The sequence below is a fragment of the Anser brachyrhynchus genome (genome assembly GCF_964034855.1).
Source record: "Anser brachyrhynchus genome assembly, chromosome: 34".
Classification (NCBI taxonomy): Eukaryota; Metazoa; Chordata; class Aves; order Anseriformes; family Anatidae; genus Anser; species Anser brachyrhynchus.
In genome coordinates this window covers 17,558-35,773 of record NC_137727.1, presented here as the reverse complement: position 1 = coordinate 35,773, position 18,216 = coordinate 17,558, and the positions used below count along the sequence as shown (strand labels likewise).

Here is an 18,216-nt window from a genome sequence, read left to right as displayed (position 1 = left end):
ACTCCCTCCCTCTTCCTCCCTGCTCTCTCCTCATTGGCCCGCTCGGATCACGTGACACCCTCCGACCACCTCCCGCCGTTCCCATAGCAACCGCCCCCTCCCCCTGCCGCTCCCCTCTCCCCTCATTGGCCCGCGTCTATCACGTGACGGCCCCCAGCCACCTCCCCCCGTTCCCATAGCAACCGCCCCCTCCCTCTTCCGTCACGCCCGCCGCTTATTGGCCCGCGCGCCTCACGTGACCTCCTCCCGGCCCCCCCTCCGTTCCCATAGCAACCGCGCCCCTCCCCTCTGCCGCTCCCCTCTCCCCTCATTGGCTCCCGCCCCTCACGTGATCCCCCTGCCGGCCACCTCCCCCCGTTCCCATAGCAACCGCCCCCTCCCTCTTCCCTGCCGCTCTCCCCCCATTGGCCCGCGCGCCTCACGTGACCCCTCCCCGCCACCTCCCCCCCGTTCCCATAGCAACCGCCGCCCCTAGCGCACCCCACGTGACCACCGCCCCGCGCCCCTCTCCGTTGCCATGACGACCTCCCCTCCCCCTACAGCCCCGCCCCTCCCCTCCCATTGGCCCGCTCCCCCCACGGGCCCCCTCCCCTCCCCGTCTCCATGGCGACGCCGCCCGCCTCGCCCTCCATTGGCCCGGCCGCCGCCGGGCGGGCCCCCCCCCCGCTGTGACGTCGGCGCCCTTATAAGGGCAGCGCCGGCGGGGGGGGGGGGAGCGCAGTCGGCCGGTTGCTATGGAGGGCAGGTGAGCGCGCGGCGCGCATGCGCAGAGCGCCCCCGGAGGGGGGGTGGGGGCCCTTTGGGGGGGGGGGCACCGCCGGTGTCCCCCCGGGGGGCTTCCGGGCGGCCCCGCGCCCCCGCGCCTTTGGTTCCGGCCCGCGGTTTTCCCCCCCACCTCCCTCTTTATGCAAATGAGATGCTAATGAGGGCTAATTACGGGTAATTAAGGCCCCCCCCGAGCCCCCCGGCCTCTCTCGGAGCTCTTCAGCCGCTTCCCGGCTCCCCCCCCCCTACCCCCGGCGGCCTTTGGGGGCTCGGCCAATGGGAGCGCGCCGCCGCGCTGTCCCGCCCCCTCGGCAGCCAATCAGCGCGCGGGGACGCGGCCCCCTCCCCCCCCGCTTCCGGCTCGCCCCCTTCCAGCCCGGAAAAGGGGGGGGGGGGGGGGGGGGGAGGCGGAGGCGAAGTCCGTTGGGGTCACGTGGGAGAGAGGGGCGGGGTCACGTGGGAGGGGGCGGGGCCACGTGGGGGCGGGTCACGTGGGGGGCTGCTATGGGGCACCCTATGGGGCTGGGGGTCTCTATGGGGCACCCTATGGGCCCAAGGGTCTCTATGGGGCACCCTATGGGGCTGGGGGGCTCTATGGGGCCCGCTATGGGGCTGGGAAGTCGCTATGGGGCAGGCTGTGGGGCTGGGGGGTCGCTATGGGGCTCAGGGGTCCCTATAGGGCAGGCTATGGGGCTGGGGGGGTCGCTATGGGGCCTGGGGGTCTCTATGGGGCCCGCTGTGGGGCCCGGGTGTATCTACGGGGCCCGCTATGGGGCTGGGGGTCCCCTGGGGCTTGGTTGACCCCATAGCCCACCCCATGGCCCTTGGGTGCCCTAAACATCACCCACGGGTCTTGGTTGACCCCATTGCCCACCCTATAGATCTTGGTTGACCCCATAGCCCACCCCACATCCCTTGGGTGCCCCTAAACGTCACCCTATAGATCTTGGTTGACCCCATAGTTCATCCTATGGCCTTGGGTGCCCCTAAGTGCCACCCCATGGCCCTTGGGTGCTCCCAGTGGTCACCCTATAGATCTTGGTTGACCCCATTGGTCATCCCATGGGTCTTGGTTGAACCCATTGCTCATCCTATGGGTTTTGGTTGCCCCCATTGCCCACCCCATAGATCGTGGTTGACCCCATTGGTCACCCTATGGCCCTTGGGTGCCCCTAAGGGTTACCTTATAGATCTTGGCCGACCCCATAGCCCACCCCATGGCCCTTGGGTGCCCCTAAATGTCACCCTGTGGGTCTTGGTCGACCACATTGGTCATCCTATGGGTCGTGGTTGACCCCATAGTCCATCCTATGGCTGTTGGGTGCCCCGAAACGTCACCCTGTAGATCTTGGTTGACCCCATAGTTCATCCTATGGCCCTTGGGTGCCCCTAAGTGCCACCCCATGGCCCTTGGGTGCCCCCAATGCCCACCCTATAGATTTTGGTTGACCTCATAGTCCATCCTATGGCTATTGGGTGCCCCGAAATGTCACCCTATAGATTGTGGTTGACCCCATTGCCCACCCCATGGCCCTTGGGTGCCCCCATTGCCCACCCCATAGATCTTGGTTGACCCCATTGGTCATCCTATGGGTCTTGGTCGACCCCATAGCCCACCCCATGGCCCTTGGGTGCCCCTAAACGTCACCCTATGGGTCTTGGTTGACCCCAATGGTCACCCCATAGATCGTGGTTGACCCCATAGTCCATCCTATGGCTGTTGGGTGCCCCGAAACGTCACCCTATAGATCTTGGTTGACCCCATAACCCACCCCATGGCCCTTGGGTGCCCCCAGTGGTCACCCTATAGATCTTGGTTGACCCCATTGGTCACCCTATGGGTCTTGGTTGACCCCATTGCCCACCCCATAGATCGTGGTTGACCCCATTGGTCATCCTATGGCCCTTGGGTGCCCCCAGTGCTCAACCCATAGATCGTGGTTGACCCCAATGGTCATCCTATGGGTTTTGGGTGCCCCCAGTGGTCACCCTATAGATTGTGGTTGACCCCATTGCCCACCCCATAGATCTTGGTTGACCCTATAGCCCACCCCATGGCCCTTGGGTGCCCCCAATGCCCACCCTATAGATTTTGGTCGACCCAATAGCCCATCCTATGGCTGTTGGGTGCCCCGAAATGTCACCCTATAGATTGTGGTTGACCCCATAGCCCACCCCACGGCCCTTGGGTGCCCCCATTGCCCACCCCATAGATCTTGGTTGACCCCATAGCCCACCCCATGGCCCTTGGGTGCCCCCATTGCCCACCCCATAGATCTTGGTTGACCCCATTGGTCATCCTATGGGTCTTGGTTGACCCCATAGCCCACCCCATGGCCCTTGGGTGCCCCTAAACGTCACCCTATGGGTCTTGGTTGACCCCAATGGTCACCCCATAGATCGTGGTTGACCCCATAGTCCATCCTATGGCCCTTGGGTGCCCCTAAGTGCCACCCCATGGCCCTTGGTTGACCCCAATGCTCACCCTATAGATCTTGGTTGAGCCCATTGGTCATCCCATGGGTCTTGGCTGACCCCATAGCCCACCCTATGGCCCTTGGGTGCCCCCAATGGTCACCCCATAGATCTTGGTTGACCCCATAGTCCCTTCTATGGCTCTTGGGTGCCCCCAATGCTCACCCCATAGATCGTGGTTGACCCCATTGGTCACCCTATGGCCCTTGGGTGCCCCCAATGCTCACCCCATAGATTGTGGTTGACCCCATTGGTCATCCTATGGGTCTTGGTTGACCCCATAGCCCACCCCATGGCCCTTGGGTGCCCCTAAACGTCACCCTATGGGTCTTGGTTGACCCCAATGGTCACCCCATAGATCGTGGTTGACCCCATAGTCCATCCTATGGCCCTTGGGTGCCCCTAAGTGCCACCCCATGGCCCTTGGTTGACCCCAATGCTCACCCTATGGGTCTTGGTTGACCCCATTGGTCATCCTATGGGTTTTGGGTGCCCCTAAGTGCCACCCCATGGCCCTTGGGTGCCCCCAATGCCCACCCTATAGATCTTGGCCGACCCCATAGCCCACCCCGTGCCCCTTGGGGTGCCCCCCCCGCCTAATTAGTCGCTCCCCCCACCCCCCCAGCTACGAGGCGTGCGCCGAGGCGGCCGCCTGGGTGTCGGGGCGAGCGGCCGAGCCCCCGCGGGTGGCCCTGGTCTGCGGCTCGGGGCTGGGGGCCCTGGCCCAGGAGCTGGAGGCGCCGCTGGCCATCGACTACGGCGACATCCCCCACTTCCCCCGCAGCACCGGTCGGTCGGGGGGGGGGCACGGGGGGGTTGGGGGGGATTTGGGGGGGATTGGGGGGATTTAGGGGGGTTTCAAGGGGATTGGGGGAGGATTTGGGGGGGATTTGGGGTTTTTTGGGGGGATTTGGGGGGGTTTCAAGGGGATTTGGGGGGGATTGGGGGGGGTTGGAGGGGATTTGGGGGCGATTTGGGGGCCTTTGGGGGGGTTTCAAGGGGATTTGGGGGAGTTTGAGGGGGGTTTGAGGGGGTTGGAGGGGGTTTGGGGGGATTTGGGGGCGATTTGGGGGGTATTGGGGGGGGTTCAAGGGGATTTGGGGGGGCTTGGGGGAATTTGAGGGAGGGTTTGGGGGGGTTTGGAGGGGATTTATAGGGGGTTTAGGGGGGTTTGGAGGGGATTTGGGGGGGTTTAGGGGGGGGTGGGGGGATTTATGGGGGATTTGGGGGGGTTTGGAGGGGATTTGGGGGGATTTATGGGGGGTTGGAGGGGATTTGGGGGGTATTGGGGGGGATTTGGGGGGTATTGGGGGGGTTTTGGGGGGTTCCAAGGGGGTTTGGGGATTTTGGAGTGGGTTTGAGGGGCTTAGAGTGGGTTTGGGGGGGATTTGGGGGGGTTTGGAGGGGATTTAGGAGGATTGGGGGGATTTGGGGGGTTTCGGGGGGGTTGCGGGAGGTTTGGGGGGCATTTGGGGGGGATTTGAGGGGATTTGGGGGGGATTTATGGGGGGTTTGGGGGGATTTAGGGGGAATTTGGGGGGGTTGGGGGTATTTCTGGGGGGATTTGGGGGGGGTTGGAGGGGATTTGGGGGGGGTTGAGGGGGATTTGGGGGGGTTGGGGGGGGTTTGGAGGGGGTTGGGGGATTTGGGGGGGGTTTGGGGGCTTTGGAGGGGATTTGGGGGTGTTTGGGGGGGGTTGGGGGGCTTGGGGGGATATATGGGGGATTTATGGGGGGGTTGGAGGGGATTTGGGGGGTTTGGGGGGGTTTGGAGGGGATTTGGGGGGCATTTATGGGGAGTTTGGGGGGATTTATGGGGGGTTTGGGGGGGTATTGGAGGGGTTATTAGGGGATTTGGGGGGTTTCGGGGGATTTAGGGGGGTTCGGGGGGGTTTAGGGGGGATTTATGGGGGATTTGGGGGGATTTGGGGGTTTTCAAGGGGATTTAGGGGAATTGGGGGGGGTTGAGGGGGATTTGGGGGGGATTTGGGGGGGTTGGGGGGATTTAGGGAGATCTGAGGGGGTTTTGGGGGGATTTGGGGGGGATTTGGGGGGATTTGGTGGGTATTTGGGGGTGGGTTTGGGGGGGTTTCGAGGGGATTTGGGGGGGTTTTGGGGCGGTTTGGGGGGGTTTGGGGGGGTTTACGGGGGATTTAGGAAAATTTGGGGGGGATTTGGGGGGGTTGGGGGGGATTTGGGGGGGATTTAGGGGAACTTGGGGGGGTTGGGGCGGTTTCAAGGGGAACTTGGGGGGGGATTTGGGGGGGATTTGGGGCTTCTTGGGGCGTATTGGGATGGATCCCGGATTGGGATGGGATATCCCAATTTGGGGGGGGTCTTTGGGGGGGTATTTGGGGGGGGCTGTTTGGGGGGCGGGCCCCACTGACGGGGCGCGTCCCCCCCCCCCCCCGGGCAGTGTCGGGGCACGCGGGGCGCCTGGTGCTGGGGCGCCTGGGGGCGGCGCCGTGCGCGGTGCTGCAGGGACGCTTCCACCTCTACGAGGGGTACAGCGCCCCCCAGGTGCGCCCCACGGCGGGGGTGTGGGGCGATGGGGGGCTGGGGGAGGGGGTTATGGGGCGCTATGGGGCTGGGGGGGGCGCTATGGGGCTGGAGGGGGGCGCTATGGGGCGGGGGGGGCGCTATGGGGCGCTATGGGGCAGGGGGTCTCCGTGGGGCCGGGTCCTGGGCTTCGGGTCCCGTCCGCGGTCAGTGGGGCCGATGGCGCCAGGGGGGTCTCAGGGGGGGTCCCGCGGGTGCTCCTGGGGGTCCCCCGGGTCCAGCCCTGCCCCATCGGGTGCCCCACGGCCCCCACCCCGATGTTCCTCAACCCCAAGTCCCCCAACCCCAAGTTCCTCACCCCAATGTTCCTCAGCCTTGATGTTCCTCACCCCAAATGTTCCTCAACCCCATGTCCGTCACCCCGATGGCCTTCAACCTTGATGTTCCTCACCCCAACATCCTTCACCCCAAGTTCCTCAACCTTGGTGTTCCTCACCCCAAAGTCCTTCAACCCCGATGTCCTTCAACCTTAATGTTCCTCACCCCAAAGTTCTTCACCCAAAGTTCTTCAACCTTGATGTTCCTCACCCCGATGTTCTTCACCCCAAGTTCCTCAACCCCAATGTCCTTCAACCCTGATGTTCCTCACCCTGATGTTCCTCACCCCAATGATCCTCACCCCCATATCCTTCACCCCAAGTTCCTCAACCCCGATGTTCCTCACCCCAATGTCTTTCAACCTTGATGTTCCTCACCCCAAAGTTCTTCAATCCCATGTTCCTCACCCGAACGTTCCTCACCCCCATATCCTTCACCCCAAGTTCCTCAGCCTTGATGTTCCTCACCCCAAAGTTCTTCAACCTTGATGTTCCTCACCCCAAATGTTCTTCACCCCCATATCCTTCACCCCTGATGTTCCTCACCCCCATGTCCTTCACCCCAAGTTCCTCAGCCTTGATGTTCCTCAACCCCAAATGTTCCTCACCCCAAATGTTCCTCAACCCCATGTCCGTCACCCCGATGTCCTTCAACCTTGATGTTCCTCACCCCCACATCCTTCACCCCGATGTTCCTCACCCCAGTGTCCTTCACCCCAAGTTCCTCAACCTTGATGTTCCTCACCCTGATGTCCTTCACCCCAAGTTCCTCAGCCTTGATGTTCCTCACCCCAATGATCTTCACCCCAAGTTCCTCAACCTTGATGTTCCTCACCCCCACATCCTTCACCCCAAGTTCCTCAGCCTTGAATTTCCTCACCCCAATGTTCCTCAACCCCATGTCTGTCACCCCGATGTCTTTCAACCTTGATGTTCCTCACCCCAATGTCCTTCACCCCAAGTTCCTCAACCCTGATGTTCCTTACCCCAATGTCCTTCAACCCCGATGTTCCTCACCCCACTGCTCCTCCACCCCACGTCCTCCACCCTCGCCGTTCCCCGCCCCGAGTCCCCCAGCCCCAAAGTTCTCCGCCCCGACTCCCTGGCCCCGTGTCCCCCCAGGTGGTGCTGCCGGTGCGCGCCCTGCGCCTGCTGGGCGTCCACACGCTGGTGCTGACCAACGCCGCCGGCAGCCTCAGCCCCGCGCTGGGCCCTGGGGACCTCATGGTCATCAAGGACCACATCGACCTGCCCGGCCTGGCCGGCCGCGGGCCCCTTGTCGGGCCCAACGATGAGCGGTGAGCGGGGGCCGCCTTGGGGGGCTTGGGGGCCACCTTGGGGACCTTGGTGGCCAGCATTGGGGCCATCTTGGGGGTCTTGGGGGCCATTTTAGGGGGCTTGGGGGCCATCTTGGGCACCTTGGTGGCCTTTGTGGTGTCTATCTTGGTGTTCGTCTCGGTGGCCACCATTGGGACCATCTTGGGGACCTTGGTGGCCATCTTGGGGGTCTTGGTGGCCATCTTGGGGACCTTGGTGGCCTTCGTGGTGTCCATCTTGCTGTCCGTCTTGGTGGCCACCATTGGGACCACCTTGGGGACCTCGGTGGCTATCATAAGAACCATCTTGGGGTCCTGGTGGCCATCATGGGGACCTTGGTGGCCACCACTGCGGCCGTCTTGGGGGGCTTGATGGCCATCTCGGGGGTCTTGGTGGCCATCTTGGGGACGTTGGTGGCCTTTGTGGTGTCCATCTTGGCGTCCATCTTGGTGGCCATCATAGGAACCATCTTGGGGACCTTGGGGACCACCATTGGGACCATCTTGGGGGGCTTGGGGGCCATCTTAGGGGTCTTGGTGGCCATCTTGGGGACCTTGGTGGTCTTCGTGGTGTCCATCTTGGTGTCCGACTTGGTGGCCACCATTGGGACCACCTTGGGGACCTTGGTGGCCATTATGAGGACCTCAGTGGCCACCAGGGGGGGACTTTGGTGTCCCTCAAGGGACAGGAGACAGAAGGACACCCAGATGTCCACGATGACGACCGAGGTGTCCACCATGGTTTAGACAACCCAAGGCCACCAAGATGGCCCTGATGCTGGTCGAGGTCTCCACCATGGTTTGGAAGCCCCAGGGCCACCAAGACGTGGTCGAGGTGTCCCCCATCGTGTAGACAACCCAACGACCCCACAACCTCTGTGACGTTGGTTGAGGTGTCCACCATGGTTTAGAAGACCCAAAGACCCCACAACCTCCATGAACTTGGTTGAGGTGTCCACCATCATGTTCATGAAGTTGGTCGAGGTCTCCACCATGGTTTGGAAGCCCCAGGGCCACCAAGATGTGGTCGAGGTGTCCACCATCATGTAGACAACCCAACGACCCCACAACCTCTGTGACGTTGGTTGAGGTGTCCACCATGGTTTAGAAGACCCAACGACCCCACAACCTCCATGAACTTGGTTGAGGTGTCCACCATGATGTTCATGGTCTTGGTTGAGGTGTCCACCATAATTTAGACAACCCAAGGCCACCAAGATGGCCCTGATCTTGGTCGAGGTCTCCACCATGGTTTGGAAGCCCCAAGGCCACCATGACGTGGTCAAGGTGTCCACCATCGTGTAGACAACCCAACGACCCCACAACCTCCATGAAGCTGGTTGAGATGTCCCCCACGATGTAGACAACCCAACCCCACCTCAACCTCCGTGAAGCTGCTTGAGATGGCCACCACCCTTTGAAGCCCCCAAGCCCACCCCAACCTCCCCAACGTTTCCGGAGCCTCCCGCCCCGCCGGTGACCCCGTTTCTCCTCGTTTTTTCCCCCAAAAAACCCCCCCAGCTTCGGCCCCCGCTTCCCGACCATGCTGGACGCCTACGACCCGGAGCTGCGGCGCCTGGCGCTGGCCATGGCCCCCCCGGAGCTGCGGGCGCGCGAGGGCGTCTACGCCGGGGTGGGCGGCCCCAGCTACGAGACCGTGGCCGAGTGCCGCTTCCTGCAGCGCGCCGGCGCCGACGCCGTCGGTGAGTCCGGCGGGGGGGTGGGGAATTGCCCAAAACCCCACGGAAGTAGCCCAAAACCCCACGGGAATAGCCCAAAACCCATGGCAGTAGCCCAAAACCCCTGAAAGTAGCCCCAAACCCCACAGAAATACCCCAAAACCATATAGGACCACCCCAAAACCCTATAGAAATAACCCAAAACTACAGAGGAATAGCCCCAAACCCCACGGAAGTAGCCCAAAACCCCACAGAAATAGCCCCAAACCCATGAAAGTAGCCCCAAACCCCACAGAAGTAGCCCAAAACCATATAGGACCACCCCAAAAACCTATAGAAATAACCCAAAACTACAGAGGAATAGCCCCAAATGCCACGGAACTAGCCCCAAACCCCATGGAAGTAGCCCCAAACCCCACAGAAATACCCCAAAACCCTGTAGAAATAACCCAAAACTACAGAGGAATAGCCCCAAACCCCATGGAAGTAGCCCAAAACCCCACAGAAATACCCCAAAACCATACAGGACCACCCCAAAAACCTACAGAAATAACCCAAAACTACAGAGGAATAGCCCCAAACCCCATGGAATTAGCCCCAAACCATGTAGGAACACCCCAAACGCCACAGAAATAATCCTAAACTACACGGGAAGACCCCAAAACCATATAGGACCACCCCAAACCCCATGGAAATAACCCAAAACTACACAGAAATAGCCCCAAACCCCATGGGAATAGCCCCAAAACCCATGGAAGTAGCCCCAAACCCCACAGAAATAGCCCAAAACCCCACAGAAATATGCCAGAACCGTATAGGACCACCCCAAAACCCTACAGAAATAACCCAAAACTACAGAAGAATAGCCCCAAACCCCGCAGAAATTGCCCCAAACCCCATGGAGATAGCCCAAAACTATGTAGGACCACCTGAAAACCCCATGGAAATAACCCAAAACCACTCAGAAATACCCCAAAACCATATAGGACCACCCCAAAACCACACAAATACCCCAAAACTGTGTAGGACCACCCCAAAACCACACAAATACCCCAAAACCCTATGGAAATACCTCAAAACCACTCAGAAATACCCCAAAACCGTGTAGGAACACCCCAAAACCCTATAGAAATACCCCCAAACCACTCAGAAATACCCCAAAACCATGTAGGACCACCCCAAAACCAGCCAGAAACACCCCAAACCACCCCAAAACCACCCCGGAAAACCCTACAACCCCCCAGGACCACCCCAAAACCACCCCCGCGTTAAATGAGCCCAAATAAGCCCAACGACATGCCAAGAACACGCTAAGCACACGCTAGGAACACTCTAGGAACACGCTAGGACCACAATATTTCAACACAACCCCCTAAATCCCCGTAAACCACCCCAAAACCCCCCCGATCTCCCCCAGACCCCTCCCTAACCCCATGGAGGACGGCGCTCACGCCAAGAACACGCCAAGCACACGCGTGTCGACCACAATAACCCCTCCCAACACCCAAATATTGATTAAAAACGGTAAAAATTGATAAGAGTAGGGAAACCCCAAAAGAGGGGGGTCGGGGGTGTCGGAGGGGGGGTGGCCGGGGTCACGGCGCGTGCTTAGCGTGTGCTTAGCGTGTCCTTCACGTGTCCCCAACCCCTTTTAGGCATGAGCAAGACCCTATAACCCAAAACAAGACCCAAACACGCTGAAAACACCCTAATAACATGCCAAGACACACTAAAACATGCTAAAACACCCTAATAACACGCTAAGACACACTAATAACATGCTAAGCACATGCTAGGAACATGCTAGGAACAGGCTAGGAACACGCTGGGACCCCAATATTTCAACACAACCCCCTAAATCCCCATAAACCACCCCAACCCCCCCCATCCCCGCCAGACCCCTCCCTAACCCAGGTAGGACGGCGCTCACGCCAAGAACACGCCAAGCACATGCGTGTCGACCACAATAACCCCTCCCAACACCCAAATATCGACAAAAAATGGTAAAAATTGATAACGTAAGAGTAGGGAAACCCCAAAAGAGGGGGGCTGGGGGTGTAGGAGGGGGGCGGCCGGGGTCTCGGCGGGGTCTTAGCATGTGCTTAGCGTGTCCTTAGTGTGTCCCCGCCCCCTTTAGGCATGAGCAAGACCCTATAACCCAAAACAAGACCCAAACACGCTGAAAACACCCTAATAACACGCTAAGACATGCTAAAAACATGCTAAAACACCCTAATAACATGCTGATACATGCTAATAACACACTAAAACACCCTAATAACACGCTAAGACACGCTGATAACATGCTAAGCACACGCTAGGAACACACTAGGATCCCAATATTTCAACACAACCCCCTAAATCCCCATAAACCACCCCAAAACCCCCCCTATCCCCCGCAGACCCCTCCCTAACCCAGGTAGGACGGCGCTCACGCCAAGAACACGCCAAGCACACGCGTGTCGACCACAATAACCCCTCCCAACACCCAAATATTGATAAAAAACGGTAAAAATTGATAAGATAAGAGTAGGGAAACCCCAGAAGAAGGGGGTCGGGGGTGTCGGAGGGGGGCGGCCGGGGTCTCAGTGGGGTCTTAGTGTGTCCTTAGCGTGTCCTTAGCGTGTTCCCGCCCCTTTTAGGCATGAGCACAGTGTCGGAGGCGGTGGCGGCGCGTCACTGCGGGCTGCGGGTGCTGGGGCTGTCGCTGATCACCAACGCGGCCCCGCTGCCCCCCGAGGACGGGGGCCCGGCCCCCGAGCCCCCCGCCGGGCACCAGGAGGTGCTGGAGGCCGCCAGCGCCGGCGCCCGGCACCTGCGGGAGCTGCTGGCACGCCTGGCGCCGCGCCTGGACGCCGGGCACGCGTGAGACGGGGGGACGGGGGTTGGGGGGGGACACGGACACGCTAAGGGGGGTGGCGGCACGGTTAGGACACGCTAAGGGCTGGGATAACATGGGTAGGACACGCGAAGGGGGTGGCGACACGTGGCGACATGGGGAGGACACGCTAAGGGGGGTGGTGACGTGGGTAGGACATGCTAAGGGGGGTTGTAACACGGTTAGGACATGCTAAGGGCTGGGATAACATGGGTAGGACACGCTAAGGGGGTGGAGACACGTGGCGACATGGGGAGGACACGCTAAGGGGGTGGTGACATGGGTAGGACACGCTAAGGGTGACCATAACATGTATAGGACATGAGAAGGGTGGTGACACGGGGAGGACACGCTAAGGGTGACTATTAACATGGGTAGGACACGCTAACGGGGTGGCGACACGTGGCGACATGTGTAGGACATGCTAAGGGTGACTATTAACATGGGTAGGACACGTTAAGGGGGGTTATAACATGGGTAGGACACGCTAAGGGGGGTGGTGACATGGGTAGGACATGCTAAGGGGGTTTATAACATGGGTAGGACACGCTAAGGGTGACCAGAACATCTATAGGACATGAGAAAGGTGGTGACACGGGGAGGACACGCTAAGGGTGACTATTAACATGGGTAGGACACGCTAAGGGGGTGGCGACACGTGGCGACATGGGTAGGACATGCTAAGGGGGTGGTGACATGGGTAGGACACGCTAAGGGTGACTATTAACATGGGTAGGACACGCTAAGGGGGTGGTGACATGGGTAGGGCGTGGGAAGGGTGGTGACATGGGTAGGACACGCTAAGGGGGTGGAGACACGTGGCGACATGGGGAGGACACGCTAAGGGGGTGGCGACATGGGTAGGACACGCTAAGGGGGTGGCGACACGTGGCAACATGGGGAGGACATGCTAAGGGGGTGGTGACACGTGATGACATGGGTAGGACATGCTAAGGCGGGGTGGTGATATGGGTAGGACACGCTAAGGGTGACCAGAACATGTATAGGACATGAGAAGGGTGGTGACACGGGGAGGACACGCTAAGGGTGACTATTAACATGGGTAGGACACGCTAACAGGGTGGCGACACGTGGCGACATGTGTAGGACATGCTAAGGGTGACTATTAACATGGGTAGGACACGTTAAGGGGGGTTATAATATGGGTAGGACACGCTAAGGGGGGTGGTGACATGGGTAGGACATGCTAAGGGGGTTTATAACATGGGTAGGACACGCTAAGGGTGACCAGAACATCTATAGGACATGAGAAAGGTGGTGACACGGGTAGGACACGCTAAGGGGCTGGAGACACGTGGCGACATGGGGAGGACACGCTAAGGGGGGTGGCGACATGGGTAGGACACGCTAAGGGTGACCATGACATGGGAAGGGGGGGGCGACGTGTAGGACACGCGAACGGTTATGACATGGGTAGGACACGCTAAGGGTGACAACACGTGTGGGACACGCCGAGGGTGACCAGAACATGGGTAGGACATGCTAAGGGGGGTGGTGACACGGGCAGGACACGCCACGGGTGGCAACAACACGCGTAAGAACACGCTAAGGGCGCTGGCATGCCAACGGCAACGCCAACACGCTAAGGACACGCTAAGGCCGGCGACACGCTGAGGGCGGCGGCGTGCCAGGAGCGGCAACACGCTAAGGACACGCTAAGGACGGCGTGATGTGGATTGCAACACGCGTGGGATTACGACACGCTAAGGAGTACACGCTAAGGATTACAACATGCTAAGGACATGCTAAGGACATGCTAAGGATTACAACATGCTAAGGAGAGCACGTGTGGGATTACAACACGCCAAGGAGAACGCGCTAAGGCTGTCGCGTGTGGGATTACAACACGCTAAGGACACGCTAAGGATTGCGCCACGCCAAGGAGAACCCGCGTGGGATTACGACACGCCGAGGAGAACGCGCTAAGGCTGCTGTGTGTGGGATTACAACACGCTAAGGACACACTAAGGATTACGACACGCTAAGGAGAACCCACGTGGGATTACGACACGCCAAGGAGAACACGCTAAGGACGAGCACATGGTAAGGGCAACCCGCTGCGGGACAGCAACACGCTAAGGACACGGACAACACGCTCAGGGCCCCGCGACACGCTAAGGACACGGCCCCGCTGCCACTGCATGCTGGGAGGACGGACACATGTCGTTAGCGTGTCGGCCCGTGCCGAGTCGCCGCCGGGCCTGCCCCTGGCCCGTGTTAATCCCGTGGTAATCCCGTGCCGGTGGCCTGTCGCCACGTGCATGTTAATCCCGTGTTGATTCGCATCTGCCTGCCTTAATCCCGCGCTAATCCCGTGCCGATCGCATGTCGGCCGCGTGTGGGTTGCGTGTCAGTCCCGTGTTCGTTGCCGCCTGCCTGCCCTGACCCTGTGTTAATCCCGCGTTGGCCCTGGGACTGTCGCGTGTCGTCGGCGTGTTAACCCGTGTTAATCCCCCGCCCTCCCCCGTCCCGTGGCGATCGCATGTTTGTAGCATGTTCATTACGTGTTGGGACCTCCCCTGGTGCCGTGTTGGTCCCGTGTCACGCGCATGTCTGTCCCATGTCAATCCCGTGTTAATCCCGTGTCATTCCCGTGTTAATCCCCTGTCATTCCTGTGTTAATCCCGTCTTTATCCCATGTTTTTCCAACCCTACCTGTGTTAATCCGTGTAAATCCCGTGTTGTTCCCATGTAAATCCCATGTTTAAACAGTTTTGCCTGTGTTAATCCGTGTTAATCCCATGTAAAGCGCACTTTGTCCCCAGTTTCTGTCCCGTGTCAATCCCGTGCCAATCCCGTGTTAATCCAGATTCAATCCCGTGTCAATCCCGTATCAATCCAGATTCCACACCCTGTCAATCCCGTGTCAATCCCGTGCCAATCCCGTGTTAATCCAGATTCCACCCTATGTCAATCCCTTGTTAATCCCATGTTAATCCAGATTCTACCCTGGGTCAATCCCATGTTAATTCAGATTCCATCGCATGTCAATCCAGATTCCACCCTGTGTCAATCCCATGTTAATCCAGATTCCACCCCGTGTCAATCCTGTGTTAATCCAGATTCAGTCCCACGTCGATCCTGTTTCTACCCCGTGTCAATCCCATGTTAATCCCAATTCCACCCTGTGTCAGTCCCGTGTTAATTCAGATTGAATCCCGTGTCAGTCCCACGTCAATCCCATGTCAATCCAGTGTCAATCCCCTGTTAATCCAGATTCAATCCTGTGCCAATCCCATATCAATCCCATGTTAATCCAGATTCAATCCAGTGTCAATCCCATGTTAATCCAGATTCAATCCCAAATCAATCCCATGTCAATTGCATGTCAATCCAGATTCAATTTTGTGTCAATCTCATGTTAATCCAGATTCAGTCCCATGTCAATCCTGTGTTAATCCAGATTCCACCCCGTGTCCATCCCGTGTCAATCCCATGCTAATCCAGATTCCACCCTGTGTCAATCCCGTGTCAATCCTGTTTCAATCCAGATTCAATCCCGGTTCAATCCCATGCCAATCCCATATTAATCCAGATTCAATCCGCATGTCAATCCCATGTTAATCCGGATTCCACCCCATGCCAACCCTGTGTTAATTCAGATTGAATCCCATGTCAATCCTGTGTCAGTCCCGTGTCAATCCCGTATCAATCCAGATTCAATATTGTGTCAATCCCTTGTTAATCCCATGTCAATCCAGATTGCACCCCATATCAATCCCATGTTAATCCAGATGCAATCCTATGCCAATCCCATGTCAATCGCATGTCAATCCAGATTCAATTTTATGCCAACCCCTTGTTAATCCAGATTCAGTCCCGTGTCAATCCCTTGTTAATCCCATGTCAATCCAGATTCCACCCTTAGTCAATCCCATGTCAATCCCTTGTCAATCCCGTGTCAATCCCGTGTCAATCCAGATTCCACCCCCTCTCAATCCCATGTCAATCCCATGTTAATCCAGATTCAATCCCATGTCAATCCGGATTCCACAGCATGTCAATCCCGTGTCAATCCCGTGTGAATCCAGATTCCATCCCATGTCAATCCGGATTCCACAGCATGTCAATCCCATGTCATTCCAGATTTAATCCCGTGTCAATCCCATGTTAATCCAGATTCAATCCCATGTCAATCCGGATTCCACAGCATGTCAATTCTGTGTCAATCCCATGTTAATCCAGGTTTAATCCCATGTCACTCCCAATGTGAACCCAGATTCTACCCCCTGTCAATCCCACGTTAATCCAGATTTAATCCTGTGTCAGTCCCATGTTAATCCAGATTCCACCTGTGCTAATCCCGTGCCAATCCCATGTCAATCCCATGTTAATCCCGTGTCAATCCAGATTCAATCCTGTGTCAATCCAGATTCCACCCCGTGTCAATCCCATGTTAATCCAGATTTAATCCCGTGTCAGTCCCATGTTAATCCAGATTCCACCCCGTGCTAATCCCGTGCCAATCCCATGTTAATCCTGTGCCAATCCCGCGTTAATCCCGTGCTAATCCCGTGCCAATCCGGTGTTAATCCCATGTTAATCCCGTGTCCGTCCCGTGTTGCCCCCCAGGACCACCCCCCGTGGGACCACCCCCTCATTAACCTCGGGCATTAATCACCCCTCCCCTAATCACCCCCTCGCCCACAATTAACGCCGTGTGCCTAATTAATTAATTACCGCCCCTCCCCCCCTCCCTAATTAATTACCCACGAGCGGCCGGTTACGCGCGAATAGTTAATTAGGTCTGAGACCCCCCCCCCGGTTAATTAATTGGGGGTAATTACTTAGGAGCAATTAATTAATTAGGAGTAAACAAGGAATTAATTAGGAGTCGTTAATTATTGAAGGGCGCGGCGGAAGTGCCCGTATGCAAATGAGGCCGTGGGCGGTGACGAGGGGGCGGGGCTACGGGCGGGGGCGGGCGGGTGCCGGGCGCGGCTCGTTAACGACAGCGTTAATTGGCGTGGGGGGAGGGGCGGGAGGCGGTCACGTGGTCGGGGCTAATTATAGCCCCTATAGCCCCTCCCCCCTCCCGCCGGGGCCCTCCTGGGGGGGTTGGGGACGGGACGGGGGGGGGGGCTATAGGGGCACGGGGGGGGTCCTATAGGGGCACGGGGTCCTATAGGGCTGTGTGGGTCCTATAGGGTCACGGGGTCCTATAGGGGAATGGGGGGGGCCTATACGGGCACGGGGGGGTCCCATAGGGGCACGGGGGGGTCCTATAGGGTCACGGGGTCCTATAGGGGCGGGGGGGGGGCCTATAGGGGCAGGGGGGGGGTCCTATAGGGGCACAGGGGTCCTATAGGGCTGTGTGGGTCCTATAGGGTCACGGGGGTCCTATAGGGGAATGGGGGGGGGCCCTATAGGGGCATGGGGGGGTCCTATAGGGTCATGGGGTTTTATAGGGGAATGGGGGGGGTCCTATAGGGTCATGGGGTCCTATAGGGGAATGGGGGGGGTTCCTATAGGGGCACGGGGGTCCTATAAGGGAATGGGGGGGGTCCTATAGGGGCATGGGGGTCCTATAGGGCCGTGTGGGTCCTATAGGGGGAACGGGGGGGGTCCTATAGGGTCACGGGGTCCTATAGGGGCATAGGGGTCCTATAGGGCAGTGTGGGTCCTATAGGGTCATGGGGTCCTATAGGGGAATGGGGGGGGGTCCTATAGGGGCACGGGGGGGGTCCTATAGGGGCACGGGGGTCCTATAAGGGAATGGGGGGGGTCCTATAGGGGCATGGGGGTCCTATAGGGCCGTGTGGGTCCTATAGGGGAACGGGGGGGTCCTATAGGGTCACGGGGTCCTATAGGGTCATGGGGTCCTATATGGGCACAGGTGTCCTATAGGGGAACGGGGAGGTCTTATAGGGTCATGGGGTTTTATAGGGGAATGGGGGGGGTCCTATAGGGTCATGGGGTCCTATAAGGGAATGGGGGGGGTCCTATAGGGGCGCGGGGGTCCTAAAGGGGCGTGGGGGGGCTATAGGGGCATGTGGGGTGCTATAGGGGCGTGGGAGGGGATAGGGCCAGGGGGGGTCCTATAGGGTCATGGGGATGTGTGGGTCCTATAGGGGCTGTGGGTCCTATAGAGGCTGTGGGTCCTATAGGGGCTGTGGGTCCTATAGGGCCGTGTGGGTCCTATAGGGGCACAGGGGTCCTATAGGGGCACTGGGACAGGGGGGGTCCTATAGGGGCATGGGGAGCTAC

The 18,216-nt window shown here is 58.9% G+C and overlaps 1 protein-coding gene across 11 annotated transcripts; it reads left to right on the top strand.

Annotated features, from left to right (window-relative positions):
• The first annotated feature begins 611 nt into the window (after positions 1-611).
• Positions 612-16,839, top strand: PNP (purine nucleoside phosphorylase). Of its 11 annotated transcripts, none has more exons than XM_080571615.1 (8): positions 612-745; positions 3,866-4,029; positions 5,656-5,759; positions 7,238-7,413; positions 8,953-9,134; positions 11,753-12,704; positions 12,834-12,906; positions 13,264-16,839. In XM_080571615.1, the coding sequence occupies exons 1-6, from the start codon at positions 735-737 to the stop codon at positions 11,977-11,979; spliced, it is 864 nt and encodes a 287-aa protein (XP_080427741.1). In that variant the 5' UTR covers positions 612-734; the 3' UTR covers positions 11,980-12,704; positions 12,834-12,906; positions 13,264-16,839. The 11 variants fall into 11 exon arrangements, with proteins under 11 accessions (XP_080427741.1, XP_080427739.1, XP_080427737.1 ...); XM_080571613.1 differs by having other exon boundaries at positions 12,834-13,035; positions 13,201-16,839; XM_080571611.1 differs by having other exon boundaries at positions 12,834-13,035; positions 13,170-16,839.
• The last annotated feature ends 1,377 nt before the right edge of the window (positions 16,840-18,216 follow it).

Excerpts from the sequence above, each read along its gene's own strand:
- PNP (XM_080571610.1), top strand. Across the intron at positions 4,030-5,655 it reads CCACTTCCCCCGCAGCACCG|TGTCGGGGCACGCGGGGCGC; the intron begins GTCGGTCGGGGG and ends CCCCCCGGGCAG. Across the intron at positions 5,760-7,237 it reads AGGGGTACAGCGCCCCCCAG|GTGGTGCTGCCGGTGCGCGC; the intron begins GTGCGCCCCACG and ends GTGTCCCCCCAG.